The 22782-nt window shown below is 36.3% G+C and overlaps 1 protein-coding gene across 3 annotated transcripts; it reads right to left on the bottom strand.

The window, feature by feature from the left end:
- Positions 1-14133: 14133 nt before the first annotated feature.
- On the bottom strand, positions 14134-22492 carry LOC132636745 (uncharacterized). Of its 3 annotated transcripts, XM_060353759.1 has the most exons (3): positions 21922-22490; positions 17007-17053; positions 15881-16182 (listed from the first exon to the last, which is right to left on the bottom strand). In XM_060353759.1, the coding sequence occupies exons 1-3, from the start codon at positions 22276-22278 to the stop codon at positions 16164-16166; spliced, it is 423 nt and encodes a 140-aa protein (XP_060209742.1). In that variant the 5' UTR covers positions 22279-22490; the 3' UTR covers positions 15881-16163. The 3 variants fall into 3 exon arrangements, with proteins under 3 accessions (XP_060209740.1, XP_060209742.1, XP_060209741.1); XM_060353757.1 differs by lacking the exons at positions 15881-16182; positions 17007-17053 and adding an exon at positions 14134-15779 and having other exon boundaries at positions 19022-22475; XM_060353758.1 differs by lacking the exon at positions 15881-16182 and having other exon boundaries at positions 16191-17053; positions 21922-22492.
- Between the last annotated feature and the right edge of the window lie 290 nt (positions 22493-22782).

Here is a 22782-nt window from a genome sequence, read left to right as displayed (position 1 = left end):
TGTATTTTAAGGCTTTAAGTGAGAGATTATCTATTTCTCCCGTTATATGCTCAGAATTGTCAACATCTTAATCATGTTCACTACTTTCTCTCCCTCCAGCCTTCTATTGTGATCGCTTGTTCACCCTAGGAACCCAATTCCGTTTGGGTCCCAAGTGGCAGTAAAATGGATAGGCTTGATCTTTTTTCACACATCCTTATTGCTTACCTTTTATTCTCCAGGGACTGAGTCCCATGTCTCTTGGTTCGTTTAAAAAGAACTCCATTTTTTTCTGTTCAGGCTGAGCCTTTGCTTTGTCCCAAGTCTCAAGATAACCAGAGTGGTTAGGATGAGAGCGGCTCTATTGTTCAGACACAGATCTGTATTTTCCCTGAACAAAGTGTGAGACTTTGATTCTTTCAGTACCAGAGTTCTTTCTCCTATCATATTGATTACGGACGGAGATATCTTTACCAAAAGGCCATGTCCAGAGATATGACATCTCAAGATCTGTCTTTGTCTGCTTTACCTTCTTCTAAAGTAGCTTATTCTTTGCAAGCTTAGCCATGAGATTTGCTTTGTCCTTTTCAAGTTCTTTCTCAAACTCAAGATGAATCTCACAGATCTCTTGTTTTAGTCTAGGAGAAATGTTAGTTAACTTCTTCATTTGATTGATTTCCAAGACATTTTCTCGAGTCCCTCCCTTAACTTGTTTCTTTGGATTCACTATGGATACAGCCGTTGTTTCTAGTTTGCTTAACCACATCAGCCAACCTATGATAGATATTAATCAACAGATCTGCAAGAGATATCAACTTTTTCTGAGAGTAGCTTTCCAGATCCTTTTGAGTATCAAAAGATTTGCTTTATTGTCAGAAATCAGGTCTTCCTCTTTTACTTCTTCGCATTTTCCTTGATATCTCACATTTTGTTCATGGATTATGAGGTCATTAACAACTTCTTCATTACCATTATCAGCAACAGATCTTGCCCTGAGTATAAATGTAGATTCATGTTCTGCAGGTTCATTGCCAACACCCATCATAGTTGTATCACCTTGGTCATCTTCAGACTTACCAAAGAAGTATTTTTTGGCAGCCATGGCTTGCTTCACCAGGTGGTCAGCATTATCTCTTCTGTTGGCTTTCTTGATAGGGACCTGGTTCCATGCAGCTGTATTCTCAGTGTGATTTTTGTAGTGCATCTGTGTATGAGGAAGGCATTCCTTTGAGAGGTGTTCACGCTTTCCACACTTGTGGCTTTGCATTTCCTGCTGGATCTTCCTTTCTTCGGGATCCCACTGTTTCTTCGAGCCATATCTTGGAATCTTTGAGTGAAATACTCCATGTCGAGGTCGTCACTTTTTGAGTCATCTTTCTTTGACTCTCCTCTCTCAAGATCTTGAATAGGCTCGTTGTCTTTCATTTCTATAACCCTCTGCACTCTTGCCTTCCACCATTAATGATATTCTACATTGGATCTTGGTGATCAAGTGCTAGATTCTCCCTTCTCTAGGTTTGGTGAACTGGCCATAAGAGGATCCTTTCTAGGTATTACCCTTTTAGAAAGTCTAGGTATTACCCTTATAGAAAGTCCCTGCTCTGATACCAATTGATAGAACCTATGGGTTTAACACTTTGCTAGTTCACAACCTGAGAGTTTACTAAAACAGTCTAAGGGACCAGGTCCTTAAACTGTTTTCACAGATAATGACAGGAAGTAAATAAGGCAAGTAATTTTACGTGAAAACTCTTTGCTCAAGGGATTAAAAACCACGACCTACCCCAATAGGATTTCTAACTTCACTAAAATGAGAAACTTCAGATTACAACCTATTGCAACCTAGGAATTAAACTCTTAATCCATAACTCTTACAATACACTTATTGTAAGCACCTTTACAATAACTCTATTGCAAAGCTCCAAGTCTTGACTAACTCTAGCCAACGACTTAACTGATACTTAGCTAACTCTAGCCAAGAAAACAAAGTTACAAAGATTGAAATATGTCCTACTATGATGCTTCTTGACAAGCAGTGTAGGAATACAAATTAAGAACATGAAACAAGACTCAACTATCCAAAGGACTGCAGATTTCGTCAGGGGCAGGAACTGGTCCCTCTGATTGTTGAGATCTTGTTCTTGTGGGCACCATAAGAAAGGTGGCAGCTACACTTGAGAAATCTATTAATTTTTGGATTTGTAAGTGTTAGGTCAAATAATCCCAACATGTTGTATATATATGAGACCAAATAGACAGCATGTGAGAACCATGTGACCATAGATGGTGACTTTTCGATGGCTTTTAGATTTTAGCATACATACAACTGTGCTGCTGCAGTTCTGCCTAAACAGTGTTGACACCCAATTTTGTCCCTCCTTTATTTATTATTTACTCAGGCTTCTAAATTTATTGACGAGCTAAACACTTTATTTTCACTATTATTAATTCTCACTATTTTACTATCAACATTACTAGTATTACTTTATCACAAAATTTAAATGGTTCGTCATCATTTTATTTTCGGATTTTGTATTCATTAAATTAATTATACTTTATCAAGTCTTTTATTTTCTACATATTAATCATTAATTAACATAATATATATTGTACTAGTTATTAAATTAGAAGCTCAAGAATGATTAAAATAGAGGAGGAAGGATCAACAATTTCAGCCAATTAATGGCCCAAACGGACCAGCCCATTACCACTATTTTTAACCAGCCCACATTACCTTTCACCCGATCCAGCCCAAAAATGACCGACCCGGCCCACTTATTTTTATCCCTTACCCTAATCCCTCTCCCTCTCTCTCTCTCTCTCTCTCTCTCTCTCTCTCTCTCTTTCTCACTTCAGCCCCCCCCCCCCCCTCACCTCTCTCTACTCTCCCTTTCTCTTCCGCTCCCTTCCCCACACCGTACCCCACTCCACGTTCCTCCGCTACCCCACTCTCCACTCCCGACCCTACCCTACGCTCCTCCACTCACCGACGACCCCACTCCTCCACTCACCTACGCTCCCCTCCGCTCCTCCCTCTCTCTCTTTTCTTAAACCAAACGAAAACCCTATAAATCGGTGTGAATTGAATCATAGGGGAGGGGGGAACTTAGAAAAAACAGATGGGAGAGACCAAGAAAAACAGATCGAAAATCCCTTAGAAAATCACAAAATTTTGAACCCCAAAAAAAAATTCCCCCTGCAAAAATACATGTTTTTGTTCATCTCAAATTTCACCAGAAATCTTTAGCATTTTTACGACTTTCATTTTTTATTACCATTCTAACTTTAAGATTGTTAAACGTTCATTCTGTCTTGGTGGACTTTGGCCACGACAGACATCTTCGGATTCATTTGTATGAGTTTCGAATCCGTCAATACGAGAGAGGATTCGCGACCATCGACACCCCGTTCACTGCATCTACAAAAGGTCAGTAAACAATCCCTCTTTAAGTCGATTAATTTCAGTTTAGTAGATTAAGAAGCAGTTATATGTTCACGCATGTTTGTTTCAGTTGGTTGAATGTTAGTTTATGACTTGTAGTTATGCATGCTCAGGATTGTTTAGTTTGGTTTTGCTTTTAAGGATGTTTGTATGTTCATGTTTTAATTCAGTCCGGGCTTTTGCAGTTTAATAGTTAGTAGAATTTATATGTTTATGCCTTATCTATGTTTGGTTTGATTTCAATTTTTATCAGTATTTAGATGTTCATATGAGTTCAAGGGTGTACGATTATACCGACAGTGTTTGATTTCCTAATTTGACATGGTTTCACTTATTAAGCTTATGGGATTAACTTAGTCACCTGCTAATTCTCAGTTAAGATGACTTCGTGCCTAAAATCAGTATATTCCTCAAATCACTCTCATGTTAACTCAACTCACGTGGCTTGATGTTTATCTGTGTTAACTGCTTTGTGGTTCCCCAACTGTTCTTTTCCTCTGCTCGTTCCTCTGAAAAGAAACTACTCAACCTTCTGCCTGCTTATATGTTATACGAATCTGCTTGATGTTGTATATGTTTTGCCTCTGACCATTACCCTCAATCTGTGCAATCCTCTGTTCTCTTCTATCTTATTGCATTTTACATTCTCTGGTGTTTTAGTGTTTTTGTCTGCTTAATTTGGTTTTGCCATGTCTACTTTTGTTGCCTGTCTAATTTAGTTGGCATAGGGTAATGACGGCCTTCTATTTAGTCTAGTTATCGGGTTAGTTTTTTTTTATTTTTTAGTTACCATTTATTCTAATTGAATGCTGCCATGTTAAAATAGTTTAAGGGATTTATGTATGCCTAGTAATGTTGATTTAGGTTTGATCATGTTTAGTTTAATGGCCTTTTGACTGCTTAACTATTAAGAGTAGTTTATTACTTGTCTTGCATAAACATGCCATCTCTATCATTAGTCAGTGTTGTGAATAATCTGAATTGTCCATTTTAGCTTAGTTTCTTTCCATGTCTGTTTTATTTAAGTAAGAGGTCCTATACTGGGTGTTTGGTTTTGTTTGATTGAGGAGACTAAGTCTTTACTAGTTCCTTCCCTGTTAAATGTGAATTCAATGTGCAAATTTGGTTGTTTTTCTGCTGAATGTTATGCTCGTTTTGTGGAATGCCTGTATCAAGTGTCACTGTTTCTCCTTGTTTGAAATTCTGGTTCTTTGTTTAAGCAGGAAGGATCATATATATAACTTGATGGGATTTGTTTTGATCTAATCTGTGTTTATTCCAAAACTGTATAGAGCATGTTTGAAATGATTAAGAATAATGTTCATCATGTGCTACTCTTTCATTTGAAAATATGAGTTTTTTGTGTGTTGGTTTAAATGTGCATGAGCCAACTGAATCTTGACAAATCTATGCACTGTAATATCTCAACTTGTCTTTGTCGTTATTTCATTATCTTGTGAGCTTTGGGATTCTAATGAATAAAGGTGTCTTTGCATGAATTAGCCGTGAGAAAAACAGTAATATGTTTGAGAGCCTTAAGGCAATTGTGTTATGCTTCCTTTCATTTAAATTGATTTGAGCCATCTGAGAACTTAAGGGGGTGATACGCCTAACGTATACTTGACTGCTGTTGTGTACTTCTATGTGCAATTATATGATTCATGAATGCACTCGCATTCTGTAAACCTCTGTTCGCTGTCGCTGTTGTGCATAATCTTTTCCTTAGTACATTGTGTAACTGGTTTACTTGCTTGACTGCTTTGCTGTTGCATCTTCTGATACTTGCTGCATTTTGAGATTGGATCTGTTACATTCTAAAGGACTGATGGCTGCTTTTGGGTGGATAAGCAATCGATGGCTACACTTGTCCTTGGAAAAAATGGATACTAGGATTGTTGTAGTTCTGAGTCAATTTACTATAGTACTCTTGGGCTACCACCTTCTTGTTGTATCTGCCACAATAGCTACTGCTTATGGCTACCTAGAGTGTTCTTTGTTACTTCATTTTTTTGCTACTAGCTAGCAGTTGCTTCTGGACTAAATTCACTATGTTCTTTCAAACTGAATATATTCCTTCATGATATGATCCTTGTTTGTTGTTCTCTTCCCGTCATTTGGTTTAAGAGATTTTAAAATACATGCATGAATTGGCTTAGTTCATCTCGCAGCTTTGCTTTTCAATCAGTATAAAAGTCTTAGTTTAGTTTTGTTTTGAATTGGATACTTGGTCCTTTTCGTATTTGAAACATGATTTATGTGAGAGTTGCTGGTTCTATTTCCCCTTCACTAGAATTAGATTGAACTATTTTATTCTGATAATTAGGAATTCGACTCTTGTCATTTTTTTACCTAGTTGCGAATCTTGAAGCAAGTTATTACATTTTCTAGGAATAGAACATCTTGTCTGACTCTTTCTTATTTAAAATTCTTTGAATTATATACTAATCCTTTTCTTTCCATTTTTTATGCATGAACATCACATACGAGTCCGAGAGGACTGCTTTCTCCCGTATCCGGTGTTGGGCTAAAAGCCCAACGTAACTCTTCCTGTGTCAGCCCAATCCGCAGCCGAACAAGAAAAAATAAAATCTGGGCCCAATCCCAATAGACAAGAACAGCCTGCAGCAGCAATACAAAGAAATTTATTGGGCCGAAGCCCAATAGGCGATGAACAGTTCGCGGCAACATATTAAAGCTGCTGGGCTGAAGCCCAACAGTCAAGATCACAGCAGTCTAAAATGGGCTGAGCCCATTTGCATTATATCTACTCCTCTATTTTATTTTTGTGCGCATTTAATGTGTATTGTATGGCTAACATTTTTGCTTGTTAACTTAGATGAACCTTAGTAACATTAAGGGGTTTAGTTTAGTAATGGATAGTTAATTCTTACATGTCTATCTATAACTTTAGTCATATTTACAAAGCTACGTTCTTTTTTTATAATACTATATTTACACTTAGCCTAACTAATCGTAAGTCCGGTCGGTTAACCATTGTTAATGGGTCTTAAAGGATGCCTAATACCTTCCCTTTAGACTAATTGAACCCTTACCTAGAATCTTAATTTCGCAGACCGTAAACAGAGCTAACTTTAGAAAATAACTTTAATAAACTTTAGGTGTCCTAATTCACCATAAATAATTAGGTGGCGACTCCTGTACTTTAATTAACTCCTTAAAATAAGCAAATAGGAATCTTCAATATGTTGTACTTCTAATTTAACCCGGTTAAAACGGGGTATGACAAATAGTGCAGCAGCTTTACAGCTGTTAAGTACCGTATAATACTCCCATGGGACCTGATGGAGGACCTGATCCTTGGCTCGTTTGTCGAATCATCAAAACTATGAAATGATATGACTCATCATTATCTTGACTTTAAACTTCATATTATTCAATTTCAATTCAACTTACACTAAAACAATACTATTATCAATCTTTAGTACTTGAAGATTTCATCAAGGTACTTTTTAATCTGCTAATATTATCATTAATCTTTAATATACTTTTTCCCGAGAAACATTTTCCATTTACTATCCAAACATTCGAGAGCCTTTTTTAGAAAAATATTTACCATGAAAAATGACTTTCGTCATACGATAAATACTCTGAGTGAATATTCAAATATAGGGTTCTTAAGCTAGATGCAACTTAAGAAACAAGAATTTCTAAATCAAACTAATAAGGAAGCTAGAAGTGCAGAGCAGTCACAGTCAAAGCTCGGCTTCTAGCTGATAAGCTAGCAGTAAGCTTGGTTACACTGAAGTACGTTGGTCTGTGTACATTCTTTTAGGGTGAGAGAACTAGTAGAAACAATCGTATTCATATATTTGGATGTCGATATGAAACCGTATACTCATCCAGACAAGGAAAAATACTAGATATTGCTTCGATTAGAGTTATTGAGTTGAGTTGATAGGAATATGGCATAGATTCTTGTTACACTTGAATTTGAAAAAAACACCCAATTTTAGGGGTGAGGGCAGGGGACCAGAGAGATCTATACATTCTCCATCCACCACCCTACACTATCAGGATTCCTCATTGTGTCCACATTTTGCTAATAGGAAGTTAGGAACTAGTAATGGCAATAAGCTAGGCTTAAAATTAGTTTATCTAATCTCACATTTAGTAGGTTAATAATTTAGACACGTGCATGATAAAGTTTCTCAACTAATACATTTTCATGTAGGAATAATCAATTACTTGGAAAGGTTCTTTACTGGTTATAAGTTAAGAGTTCACATTTTAGCCACACAAAAAAAAGAGTTAACATTCCATGCAAAATTATATGCCTGTTTATGGTCGAAAAGTGTCTTAGTTCATGGGAAGGAGTTTCAATTCCATGGCACATATATCTAGACAGCCAGAACCAATTCTTATTAATCATGTCTTCTAATTTAGTGTATCTTTCTTGTATAAAATCAATGCCCCTTTCTTTCAAATATCTCTGTCTATAAAAAGTCACCTTGTTTGTTTTAAAAATCACTGTTTTAGTATGTCTTAGGATTACATTCCCTAAATTTCTTTCTACCCAGGAAAAAAGTTCAAATTATTGAAGAATATTTTGGAAAAGATGGATGTTAGCATCATATGCATCTGTCAAACCAATTGAAACAAACCTCTCACAAGATAGAAGTAAAATCCATGTTGCTAACTAACTAAGAGAAAAATGTAGTGACAAATTTAATAAAAATAAACAGTACTTGAAGAGCCATGGGTTTGATTGGTTTTATTATTCTCTAAAAAGTTGTAAAATAGAATGACATTACATAATGTTCATGATACTGCAAGAGGTACCCTCATAAGCCATGAGCACGAAAGAACGTTGGGATTAAATGGAAATAATTGAGTAAACCAAAGGCCTCTGTCCTTCCACCCCTCGGATAGATAGAGCGGGAGCTTTTGGTTCTTTTATGTTGTCATAAGTCATAACCCTCCTAAACTTGCCTATTTGGTAGGGAAAAGGACACAAATAGTCATCCAGGTGAAACTATTGACACCCGGCGGCCCAAGAATCTTAAAAGTCATTTTTTAGCCTTTTTAAAATAATTCTATTTTCTAGCCATTTTTCAACTAATTCCAGCATATGTATATAAATTGTATCATTGTTGTGTGTGTATATATATATATATATATATATATGTGTGTATAGAAAATGTATCATACAATTAAAAATTGTACCATGGTTGTATAGAATGCGTATCACTACTGTATATGTATAGAAAAAATGTATCATACGTATAGAAACTGTATCATTATCGTATAGAATATATATCCCTACTGTATATGTATAGAAAATATATCATTGTTGTATAATTTGTGTATAATAGATGTATAATCAATATATAATTAGTGTAATAATGTATACACACTAATGATACACATATTATACACTATCTACACAAATTTACACCGGCAAGAATTATCGGAGAAAAAATGAAGACCGCCGTGAACTAGTAAAAACAAGGTTGTTGGAGGGAGAATAGAGGACCATAGCGCTGCTTCCACGGCAAAAAGGTTGGAGCAACACCAAAAAACATAAACACAGTCAGATCGGTGTGATTTGAATGGATACGACATCGTCTTATTCGTCAATGGCATTAGCGAATAACATAGATGCTTCGACGACCGTGACGGATTTGTCCACCACCTCGAAACTTGCGAAGGAGGCTACGTTCCGTTGCAGCTCCGTCATCGGCCAAAGAAACATAGAGGAGAAAATGAGAGGCAGATGAAACAAAGGAGAAAGTTGGCTAGGCTTGTCTTTATTTTGGGCTTAGGGGTTATTTCGGGTCATTTACTTAAAATGGGACTGGACAACTTTTTCTATTGCCCAAATACAATGGAGTTTCACCCGAGGGGTTTTTCATGTTTGACTCGAAAAAGAAGAAATACACAGTTATGTAATAATGAAATAAAAATAAGGCTTAAGTCATCCGCCGCCCCCTAAAGTTGTCCACAGATTCCCCTTAGACACCTCAACTCATACGTGTACCTATTGAAGACATGTACTACTGCGGATTTAAACCACTAAGACACTTTTTTGACAATTAGTGAAAAATATAAAGTGCGTGTAGTCCACTCGCGGATGATGTGACAAACGACGAATTAAATAAGGACATATGGCATTGGACTCAAAATAATGATTAAATAATGAACAGTGGGTTTTTTAAAATAAAAATACTAAATTTCAAACCTATTTAACTCATTAAAAAATAGTTAAAAAAAAGAGTCTAGACACCCCCCCCCCCAACCCAAACAATCATCTCCCTTTCCTCTTCTTCCTCTACAAAACCCCCACCACCGGCCACCATCCCCCCCCCCCCCAATCCGCCGTCCCCACTCCAACAATTATTTCCCTTTTCTTCCCTAATTTAGGTTCAGCTAAAGAGATGAGATAAAGAAAAAAGAAGGAAGAGAGCAAGGATGTCGCCGGAGGAATTTTTCGGTCAAAGCTTCGGTGACCAAACTTTGCCAATAATTTTTTCTATTATGTGGTAGAGAAGAAGAGCTCATGGGGTGGAGTTGGCGTCGTTTGGTTGTAGCAGTGGTCACCGGAGAAGGAGAGCAGAGAAATGAGAACCAAAAGATGGAGGTCGGAAAAGGGGAAACAATGCTCAACGGCATTGCTTCGATGGCAAATCATTGGAGCAACACCGGAGACACACGGCCAGGAAATAAAATCAATTGAAAAAGAGAAAGAGAAAGGAAAAAAGAAAATGAATTAACCATTTTTAGTTCCCCCTGGATGCGCTCATGTAGAGTGGAACACACACTTAGCCATGTCAGTAAAAAGTGTTTAAGTGGTCAAATTCGGAATAATAGAGGTGTTTAATAAGTACAACTCTGAGTTGAGGTGTCTAGTGGAATCTGTGGTCAATTTTAGGTGGCGGCGGATGACTTAACAAATTGTCACTGCTATCTTTGAATGTAATCTCGTAACTCTGCTAGGATTCTGTAATTTTTTTTTTTTGAAAGCCTGCACAACTTTGAAAGTCCCCTAAGAATTTCCTTAAACTTAAGAAAGTTAATCTTTTGCAAATTTCAAAGGTAGGACAAAATATAGATACTGGCATAAAAGAGTCATATTTGCAAATCTCCCGCCAACAATTTTCTAATGAATACCGAAGAATTGGTGTTGAACTAGTTCGATCCAACAAATACGTAAACATGGACACGCAAAATGGCCCGCTTATGGGAACAACATCTTAGCCCCCCGTTTAGCCACAAGAGTTATTCACTTTATTCCAGAATTTTTTTTCACTTTTTTTCGAAATCAGCGTTTGGCCATGAGAATTTCCAATACAACTTGAAGTTGTATTTCGGAATATCAAAAACTCAAAAAACTTGTTTTTTTTAAAAAAAAAATCACTTTTTTCACTTTTTTACAACTATATTTCACCAAAAACTACAATTTCAAAAATTATGGTCAAACACAACTCTAACTCCAACTCTAAAATTCCAACAAAAAAGTGAATTTTTTTTTGGTATCTATGGACAAACATGGCCTATAGTCTTACCATCCTTTTATTAAGGGAAAAAGGTCAAAAATGTCCCTTTACTTTGAAAAAGGGGCTAAAAATATTTTCCGGCCTAATTTTAGGTCAAAAATATCCCTCCTGTCATTAAAGTTTTCAAATATATCCCTGTCTAACGAAAATCCGCAGCATAACTCGATTTCATTTTTAAACCCGCTCCATTTAAAACTGACCCAACTACATAAAAAATTCATATGTGACCAACTTATTCCCGAGTCCGACATCTGGAGCCACTAGGCACAAGAGTAGACAACCAATATGCGTTTTTTATTTAATTGGGTCGGTTTTAAATTGAGCGGGCTTAAAAATAAAATCGTGTTATGTTGCGGATTTTCATTAAGACAGGGGTATATTTGAAAACTTTAATGATAGGAGGGGTACTTTTGATCCAAAATTAATTCGGAGGATATTTTTAGCCATTTTCCCAAAGTAGAGGGCATTTTTGGCCCTTTTCCCTTTTATTAAATAAGAAAATGAATATTGGCTACATGTTTCTGATATCAACTCTTCTATTTGTTCAAGTAAATGTACACTTTTTCTTAAAACCATAGATTCAATAAGTCCCATCAATAGCGTTGGGAACCGAAGATGGAATTTCAATTATGGACACAAAATAGAGCGATAATTTTGTATATTTTTTCACAACGAAGAATTTGAAGAAGATCATCAAGAATTGTCGCAAGTCCTACTCAATTTCACTAGGACATAAAGTTTTATTTCAGAAACTAAAGATATATCTTAGTTGCTTAGCTGGTTGGGTACATAAACTTTTAAGAGCGAATTAGGAAAAGAAGAAATTTCTCTTCTCTATTTTGTACGTTCTCATTCATTTATTCAGCTAAAAAATGCGTTAACTCCTTGTTGAAGAAGATAACCACGTCTATGTAGCTTTTGATAACCACCTACAGATTATCATTAATTCAAACTTCTTAAATTTCTCTTAGTTTAACTAGATTAAGCACTGGATCAGGTCAATCCCCATGGGTGAATACGAATCCAGATTAATTGAATCAGTTGGTTTACACATGATTAAATTATAAGAACCAAAAAAATTATTAAATTATTAAATCGCACATAATTTGCGATTACACTATAATTAATTAATTAATCGTTGAGTAATTTTATTTCCTTACAAGTACTTTAATAGGAAAATATATAGAAAATAAATTATGTTCTTACCTTAATAATTGGTGCTTACAAACCTGAATTGATAAAATTAATATGCTTCAAGATGGTTGAATAAACCAAGAATTTGGGTAAAGAATTGAAACATGCCGAAAAAGCAAGGACCATGACGCAAAAGAATCATAAAACTATAAGATCCACAAAGCGTTAGCTTCTATAATACTTTGAGCACCATAGTCACTACTCCCATACCCTACAATTGTATGTATATGTGTATGTATGTATAGATAGATACATATCATTGAGAAATTGATATTTCATTGAACTAAATGCTTTGAAAATTTGAACAATTTGTATAATCAATTCGAAAAATGGAGGAAGAATTGCAGAAGCAATATACTGATTGTGTCTATTTCTTGGCATCTCCCCTCACTTGCAAGAAGGTCATTTCTATATTTTCCTCCTCTTTTCATTTGCATTTCTTCGAATTTCCATTTGTTGTTGTTAAATATAATTATAATACGCATTAGCCTCAATAAACCGTAAAATTCTAAGCGTTTTGAGGTGAGGGGTCTTTCGGAAACAACCTATCTACCTTTCGAGATAGGGGTAAGGTCTGCGTACGCTTTACCTTCCCCCCTAGACCCCACATTGTGGGATTTCACTGGGCATATTGTTGTTGTTACGTATAATTAAGGAAATAACACATTTTATGCTGTTAAATTAACTACCTAATAGATGCTTGATAACATGCACACAAAAAAATCATAATTAGAATTAGAAGTATCTAATAAAATACTTTATCATGTGTTCAGGTGCTTAATTGAAATAAGTTATAATTTGAGTGTCTAAATAAAATAAAATTTGCTAGGAAGCTTAAGGGGCTCTCAATATATAGCCAAAAATAAATAATACTACTACACTTACTATAAAACTTGGGTCAGTCGATTTTCAGATGATTAAATAAAAAAATTGGGATAGTACTGAAAGATGCCGAAAAAAGCAAGGACCATGACTCCAAAAAAATAAAATTAAAACGATAAAACCCCTAAAGCTTTAGCTTCTATAATACTTTGAGCACCATAATCACCACCCCCATAGGCCCATACCCTACAGTTGTATGTATATGTATATACATCGTTGAGGGTATCAAATTTCATCGAGTTATTTGAATTTTATTTAATGGTATCTAATAAATTTTACCTACTATTGGATTTGAATCAGTGACTCCCGCCGTATGAAAATAGTACTCTAACCACTGAGTTAAGTAGGTCATTTAACATCCCAAAGAGAACCAAATGAGACCCATCCTATCGATGGATTATAAATATCACATTACTTATGAGCAACACTAATCTAAGGAATACCACTCAACGACACAATTATCAGGAGCGCGCTCTACCACCGAGCTAATAGCCCGTAGCTTTGAAAATTCGACATTTTGTATAATTAATTCAAAAAATGGATGAAAAATTGAAGAAGCGATATACTGATTGGGTTTATTTCTTAGCATCTCCACTCACTTGCAAAAAGGTTTTCCTATATTTTTCTCCTTTTTTATTTGTATTTGGTCGAATTATTGAACGCATTTTCATATTAATGTCTTAATTTCCATATATTAAGATAGTATTTTTATTAATTTATTCTTAGTAAATGCCCTTGAAAAAAAAAGTAGTTCTTTAATAGTTTCTTGGTTATATAAAACTCTCTTTATTTAAATAAGGCTAAATTAGAAGAACAAAGTCAAAGCCTTTTTTTATTACGTAAAACACCACTTATTTTGAAACAAAATAAAAAGCACCTCTGCCCACGATCGGTAGGTAGGTCCAAGTTAAGCTGGAGTGGAAGTGTAAAAACATTACTCCCTTCGATTAAAAATAATTGAGGATTTAGCTTCTAAAAGCTAGTCCAAAACAATTGAGGTTTTTTGTCTATCAAGAAGGTATTTCATTTTTTTAATCAAATTTACTCTTGTAACATTTTTAATTAAATGAACAAATTTAATGCTCTTTTTTTTTTGGTAACTAACATGATTTTATTTAATATTTTACATAGCCACAGCCCCGGATACACACCCGGCTATCTCAAAACAGAACCACCAAATACTCCTAAACCTATAGACAGAGGTGAAAGGAAACTAGTCACCTTATGAATAGGGCATCACGCACCTTCACCATAGGTAGTAAACAATAAAACTAATACATACTCCAACCTACAACTTAGAAAGTCAATCCCTGTATCAAGGATCCAATACCAGGTGAAGCCCTAACATTACATATGAAAGCCACCTCCTTTGCAATCCCCTCCACTGTTCTCTCTTTGTGCTCGAAAATTCTCAGATTTTGCTCTATCCAAATAGCATGTATCACTTCAGCATAAGCAAGTTTAAAGATAGCCGCAGCTTGAGTTCTTCCTTTATCTTTTGCATTGCCGAGGCCAGATGTTGATCCCAACTACTTGCTGAATAATGTTGCCTTTATAGCCAAAGCAACACCCTATCCCACAATCTTCTAGCAAATTCGTAATACACAAATAGATGAGCTTTGGTTTTTAATGGTGCATGACAGAACACACATTCTGCATCAACTTGAATGCCCCAGTCTAGCAACTTGTCACTGGTAAGTAGCCTTCCCTGCAAGTGAAGCCACATGGTGAACATTGCTTTAGCTCTCGCATCATTCTTGAACATGAAACATTTCCAAGGCACTCTCACTGTGGGTTCAAGTAGCAGTAGATACACATGTCTGATGAAACTCTTGCCTTGTACATTCTGCTATTGGATATTCCCTGAAGTTTGTCTGGCTTCGAAAATCTTTTTCAATAACTAACTAGCCTGAGAAGGAATAGGACATAGGTCAATCTCTCTCTCTCTCTCTCTCTCTATATATATATATATATGGACCCATTTAATCCACAATTTATCCTGCTTGTTGGCGAGGTCCCAATAGATTTAGTTAATGCAGCTCTATTCCAAATTTTCAAATTTATTAGGCTCAGCCCACCAACACACTTAGGGGAACAGACCCTGTCCCAAGCGACCAAAGCCTTCTTTGTTATAGAGTTTGTGCCCGACCAAATGTAGCTCTTGCAGTGAGCTTCAATTAGCTTCATTACCTTAGCGGGCATCTGGAAAAGTTGTGACCAATAAGCTTGTATACCAAAGAGGACAGAGTGAACTAATTGTGTTCGACCAGCATAGGACAACTGTTTAGCAGTCCAAGATGAAATTCTGGCCACTATTTTATCAATCAGAGGTTGCCATTGGATGATGGACAGTTTTTGGTGGCTAAAGGGACACCTAAATAATTGAAAGGCAATTCTCCCTGTCCAAACCCCAACTGACTTGATATCACTTCTCTATTCTCCAGTGTGAACCCTCCAAAATAAACTGAGCTCTTGTCCATATTAGCTTGCAAACCAGAGGCAGTAGAAAATTGAAGGAAACAGTTTTGAAGGCAAGATTCGAAATTTAGGTCACCTCTCGCAAACAAGAGCAAATCATTGGCAAAGATAAGGTGTGTAATACCAAGTTTGGCATATTTAGGATGGTATTTAAACTCGTTCTTCTCTTTCAACAAGTTCAAGCTTCTACTTAAATATTCCATGGCCAGTGCAAACAGGAAAGAAGATATAGGGTCTCTTTGCCTGAGCCCTTTAGCAGCATCAAATGGCTTTGTCGGTTCTCCATTAACCTGTCACACCCCAATTCCACTAGGGTGTGATGGGCACCCGACCCCATATCCGGAGCCGAACGAACCCACAGACCTTTAGGACATACAAAATCTTATTAGGCTTTTAAATCAAATAAAATAAAATACACAATAAACTCTCAAAATATTCTTGTCCGATGTTTTTCAAATCAAGCAGAATCTATGATCATACAGAATTTAACGCATAATACAGAATGACATATCGGCTGATGAAGCCGCATACACAACTGACATACTATACCCACGACTCTGTCTGTAAAGTCTCTACATCAATCCAGAAGAATTACACATACAAACTCTTACTCGGCAGCACTCCAGGAACAAATGGAGCTTGCCAATTCTGCTGGAACATCCTCTACAATAATTTCACATCATCTGGGTGTACCTGCGCGGCATGAAACGCAGCCCCCGAAGAAAGGGGGGTCAGTACGGAATATGTACTGAGTATGTAAACCATGAGACACAATAAACAGAATCATAATCTGAGCAGGGAGTACAGAAAAATAAGTGCAATAACCGGAATATCAAAATGCTTACTCACAAAACACAGGTAATGCATGTCAGAACATATGCCATATCCGGCCCCATTATGGGACACGGTGGATAAAAACGTGGTCGCCACCCCGTCACTGGCGCCACAACACAGCATAACTCCAGAGTAGGGAATAGCTCCGTAACATATCATATCATATCAGAATATGCACATATCAAACATATCAGATGGTCATATCATATCATATCATCATACATCATAATATATGTACATGGCACAGCATACTCCACAACCCATGTACATGTATACCTGCCCCCTAACATCGAGGCACGGCGAACAATGCAGTAGAATACGCGTGATAACATATCCTGGCCCGGGCTCAGTGAAGGAAGCATTGAGGCATCCACGAGTGGAGTAGTGAGAAACTAAATGCAATATAAAACATAATACATTTACAAAGACTCGATAGGACATATCGAATGACAAATCGTAATAATGAAATCGGACGATAATCATAGTCGGGTTCTATTCGCACAAGTTCTAGGTGTTTAGGCAATTCTTCCAACTATTCATAAAATATTTAATTCAATTCTACTGAATGAAAAAGGGACAAATTTAAGCGCGGATTCCTAAGAGTAGAGTCGTCCCCGAGGCTCATATCCAAACCTATTACACCTAAGACATGTCAAGAGAAGGAAAGGTAAAGCTTTACATACCTGTCGTAGATCAACCGTAACCAAGCATGCTTCGTCGCCCCTTTAGCCTATTTAATATGAGAGTAACACTATTGTTAATAAACTACGACTTCCCAAACTTATAAATTTACGGCCAATCACTTATGGGAATCACTTCTTAGTTCATACTTCTTGATTAGTATTTTGATTAGTTAAGAACTTAACGGAAATCGGACAGCATTTCCTCTATATAACTCGCCTAACCCAAACTTCCAATTAATCTCCGATTATCACAACAATACCAACAACAACGTAATCGCAACAACACAATTATAAACTCAAAACAGCCCAACATACAATTGTATACCAACACTTCTATACACTTCATCATCGTATGTACATAGTACAATAGCAACAACAATAACCCAACCAGGTCCCCACCATTAATTTGCATTCATATAATATCATACATACTATCTCAAAATATCCCAACAACTAAAACAATCTAAATTCAAATTCCAACCTCCGATTCTTAGGTTACTAATTTAACAAACAAACCAAGACTTAAATATACTTAAATACATGTAGAAGAGGAAAATATTACCTCAACAACTCAGAAATACTCTTCACCGAGCATGCTCCAACTTGAAAAAAAAAAACTCTATACCAACAAGAAGAAGAAGGAAGGGTAATTGACGTTACAAGTTTGTGGATCCTGGTCCATATGGTATAGGAACCTTCAAAGAGTATTTTAGTAAATATGTTGTACATATGCACTAGCTAAAGATTAGCAACATAGCTAGAGAAAGAAATGTACTTTCTACTTTTGTAATATATATATATATATATATATATATATATATATATATATATATATATATATATATATATATATATATATATATGTATATATATATATATATATATATATATGTATATATATGTGTGTGTGTGTGTGTGTGTTGCACGCTGATACATATTATTCCAGCAAATGATTTTTTTAGAATTTGCTATTCTATTCAAAGTGTCCTTTACACACTGCCTTATCAAAAATTGGGCCCATCCCTTTATTTTATCCAGCAAATGTGAAATGCAGTACATAATGCATATCACTTAATGTTCTCCCTTCTTGGTGACATGTGGCAAGGTGATGCCACCACTATCATATGTAGAGATAAATAAACTTACACTTGATGCCACTTGTTGCACACGTCACCCACATGGGTTGGTTCACCGAACTTATCCATTGATTTTAATTTAATACTTATTTCTCACTACAAATTTTTATTTAATCAATTACACACATAATTAATTTCTTGATCACAATTTACTTAAATAAAAATTATTTTTAATACACTTCATATACTTATTGTCATGATCGCGTGACATAACACTAGTCCATAAACCTTTTGGTACACACAAAGTATATATCCTATCAATTGGGAAAAGAATGGTGGCTGCTAACGTGTTGGATTTTTGGGAAAGAAAGAAGTTGTTGTTATTTTGATATTGGTGGAACACACACATACGTGTAAATATATCTAGTAAGTACTTAGCTGATACTTTATAATTTGCTAATGTATATGTCTACTATGGGAGCACTATCATGTGAATCCACATGGAAAAGTCAAGTTTGCCTAATAAAATCAACACATACGGTAATGTTTCACTAAAACATCTACGAAATATATATATATATATATATATATATATATATATATATATATATATTATCAAATTCTAACAATTTTTCCAACCTAATATCAAGCGTACAAAGTTTAAGTTTTGTACTACAAGTTCTCAAAACGGTAAAAAGATAACTTTCTTTTCTTGGGAAAGATAATTCATATCTTTTATGATAAATAAAATCCCTTTTATAAATTTCCTCATATCACGTGTATAATTTAAATCATATCTGGAAGTAGTAGTAGTAGTTACCCGAAATCATACTTATCAATTCTTTGCTAAAGGTTTACTCAAGAAGGTATATATCAAGGCAATGTACAACGGGATCGTATTTCAAATCCCTAAGCCAAAAATACGGGATGTAACATAACCAGTATTGAGTAGTTGACTGTTTTAACACACGCCATGATCCACCTGGAGAAATTAGCTGGGAACCCAAGTTACATCTTTTTCTGTAACTTCAGCACATAGAGCCAATTTTTTACCATAGGTCAGTTAAGGGCCCTTGGCCATAACCACTCTACTAAGAGCCCGTTTGGATGGGCTTATGCCTATAAGCTGTTTGCAGCTTATAAGCTAAAAAAAATAAGTTGGGGTAGTCTAACTTATTTTTTTTGGCTTATAAGCTGTTTTCAGCTTATAAGCTGCTTTAGATAAGCTAAGTCAAATGGGCCAAATTATTTTTTTGAGCTTATTTTAAGCACAAAATGACTTTAAGCTGACCAGCCAAACACTCAAAAAAGCTGAAAACAGCTTATAAGCAACTTAGAAGCAACTTATAAGCCAATCCAAACGGGCTCTAACTGCAAGAAGTAATGCAACAGTAGTACCCATCAGCCCCTTATAAAATTTGACAATTTCAGCCTTGATATCATTAGGGTCAGTAAGCTTAATCCCATTAGTAGCAGTGCGTTCTTGGATGCATTTTTTGTGACTCCTTTCTTTCATTACAGCAATGAAATACTTGGTATGAGAATCTCCTAATTTCATCCATTTTACCCGAGACTTCTGTTTCATAATACTTTCTTCAATGAGTGACCACTTCTCAAGTTGCATTACTTTATTTTTCTCCTAATTCAATAGTTGGTCAGAGTACTACATAGCTATAGATTCTTGTACCACCTTTAGTTCATACCTAGCCTTTTCAATTTTCTGTCTAACTCTTTTGAACTCTTCAGCATTCAGGTTCTTGAATAGTGGTCTAAGGCTCTTGAGTTTGGCCCAAATAGATCTCATGGTGTCACCATCCTGATTCTTCTTCCAAATAGATTCTATAAGAGGAGCAAGGCCTTCATGATCAGCCCATACATTGAAGAACCTAGATGTAACTTTAGGAACCCATCTAGACTCTTTAATCTTGAATAGCATAGGAGAATGATCAGAAATTGCGGGAAGATCATACTCTATATATAAATGTCCCCATTGCATCATCCATAGATCATTACCAAAAGCCCTATCCAGCCTGCTACTAATTCTATCTACTCTATGTTGTCTATTGGTCCATGTATAGTAGTCCCCATTCCAAGCAAGTTCATTAAGATGTAAAGTTATGAACACAATCAGCAAACTCCTTAACATCAACTAGGGTTAAAGGATTACCAAACAACCTATCTTGGGGGTATAGCATTGCATTAAAATCCCCACAAACAATCCATGGAATGTTTATATTCTGGGATACAATTGATAATTCATCCCATAAGGATTTCCTTTGAGCAGTAGTGTTGTATCCATACACTATAGTCAATAAGCACTCAAGACTTTGACTTCTCTGCTGACCCTTGGCATGAATAAACTGAGCCTCAGTTTGCATAACAGTAACATTATAAGCTTCAGGATCCCACATTAGCCATACTCTACCATTGTGGGCATTAAGGTAGTTATAATGCACTTCCCACTTGGGAGCAATCATCTTCATCACTTTGCTAGCTTTAAACTCTTTAACTCTTGTTTCTAGGAGGCCAACTAGTTTAATATGCTTCTGTTGAAATAAGTTTTCAGCTCCTTTTGTTTATACCCCTTGTTGATACCCCTAATATTCCACACTAACCAAGTCATATCGATTGGGAGACTGGCACCCCTATAGCTAGAGGGGATGGTCCAGGTGGTCTTTAGGGTCTCAAATTCACTAAATTCACTGCCATACTCTTCCGCCTTGCAGATCCAACAACGAGTTCTGGGAACTCCATCAGATAATCCGGGCTCAGGGGACTAGCACTACAACTAGCTTCAGTTGGCCCAGGTTGAACTCCATCCTGGCCCTGTACTGGAGATTTCTGTGAAACTAAAGTACTAATCTCAGTACTATTAGCTATGGGAACAACTGTTGAATCAGTCGAAGTAGAACCCCCTATTTTTATATTATCTCCTGATATCTCCACTGTTTTTTGCACACCTTCAGTTTCCTTAGCTTTCCACACATGTTGGACTTGTTGGTTAGCTTGAGAGGCTTGTTGTCTAGCTTGAGAGGCTTGCTAGTTAGCTTGAGGAGCTTGCTGGTTAGCTTGAGGGGCTCGTCTAACTCTCTTCCTCCGTCTAGATTGTTCATGATATTGTTCAGTAATAACAGGCTGAGGCTGGCAAATGTGGCCAATTCTCTAGCAACTTTCGCAGAATTCAGGTTTCCAGTCATAGGCAATGTCCTGTTCAAAAGCTCTACCATCAGGGGCTCCCACATTGATCACTGATGGTAAAGGCTTTGTGACATTTGCTTGAATTAACATCCTAGCATAGGATATCCTTGTCTGCTTAGTAGTACAGCCATCAGCATATAATGGGGTGCCTATAGCACTTCCAATCCTACTCAAGGCATTGCTACTCCAACAGCTCATAGGGAGATTGGGAAATCTGACCCATAGAGGTATCTCCGTCAAGAATTCAGAGTTCAACTAAAAAAAAGGGTCAATGGTTTCAGAATCAAGGGTCTATTGTTGATGGAATATGGCCCAGTAAACAGAATTTCATTCATATCATATTTGTCTTGAAATTTAACAACATAGTAACCCTCTTTGTGATAGAATATAGCAGGTTTAGCAACAGCGGACCATGTTTGAGTGATAAATCGTCGCATATAGTTATAACCTGGTGTTTGTCCTATCCTATATACAATCAGTACACTACTCCATTTCTCAGTTTCTCTATCATAATCATCTTTTTCTAGCTGCACAGTCACTGTTCCATTGATAATTTCCGGTGGAATATATTCAAGAGTCATATCATTAGCAGCACTTCGATTCCCAGCAAAGAGTTTAGCCCAGGTTTTTGGTTCTGTTACCTTATCTGCTGCACTTGGCTCTGGAACAGTAGAATTCTCTTGTCTCTGACTCGTTCCTTGCACAGAAACCGATGTTGCAGTCGTCATGGTAACTATTGGGTTCGATGGCGGCGTTGTCGCTAGCTGGAGTGTCCTCGCAACACCAGCGGCACTAGACGATTTTGCTACTTCACTCAACCCCGCCTTCGTACCACTTAAAGCCCTAAGAACCGCCGATTGAGTTTGTAGCAGTGGAGGAGGTGGGGTTTCGCTTGTCTTCAATTGACTTTGATTCTCCACTTCAGTCGGACCTGAGCTACCCACTTCAGGTTGGTCCTTTCTTGGGCGTCCTCGCCCTTTTCTTTGCCCTTTGGCCATCGCCGGACACGATGGCGGAAGTATACTCCGGTGAGGAGAGAGAAGAGAGGGGTTAGGTTTTTTTTTCTTTTTTCTTTTTCTAGATGTTGTAATAACGCCTTTTACCCAAATTTGATGTTTGTTATAGTTTCAAAGCCCCACTTAATTAAGAGTATTTTTGTCAATACACCTGTTAATTTTTAAGAGTAAGTGAATTCTTAATTTATGTGCCTAACTCTAAAACCTCAATTATTTTATAAATTCTTTTAAATGGGGGGTTTTAAAAAAAATGAAAAGGTGAAAGCACCACTTATTACGAAAAGGAGGAGCAATTAATTTTTTTTTTTTTTTAAAAAGGATTATACTGAAACATGCCGTAAAAAGCAAGGACCATGACGCAAAAATTCAGAAATTATAAAAAACCCCCAAAGCGTTAGCTTCTATATAATACTTTGAGCACCATAACCAATTTGATCGAATTATTGAATATTATTATGCTTTAAAATTTGAACATTTTTTTTGTGT

The sequence above is a fragment of the Lycium barbarum genome, chromosome 4 (assembly GCF_019175385.1).
Source record: "Lycium barbarum isolate Lr01 chromosome 4, ASM1917538v2, whole genome shotgun sequence".
Classification (NCBI taxonomy): Eukaryota; Viridiplantae; Streptophyta; class Magnoliopsida; order Solanales; family Solanaceae; genus Lycium; species Lycium barbarum.
Note: the sequence above shows the minus strand (reverse complement) of the source record. Positions and strands in the feature narration are given on the sequence as shown.

Coding starts and splice junctions, on each gene's coding strand:
- LOC132636745 (XM_060353757.1), bottom strand. CDS start 22,278: ATGGCCAAAGGGCAAAGAAAAGGGCGAGGACGCCCAAGAAAGGACCAA.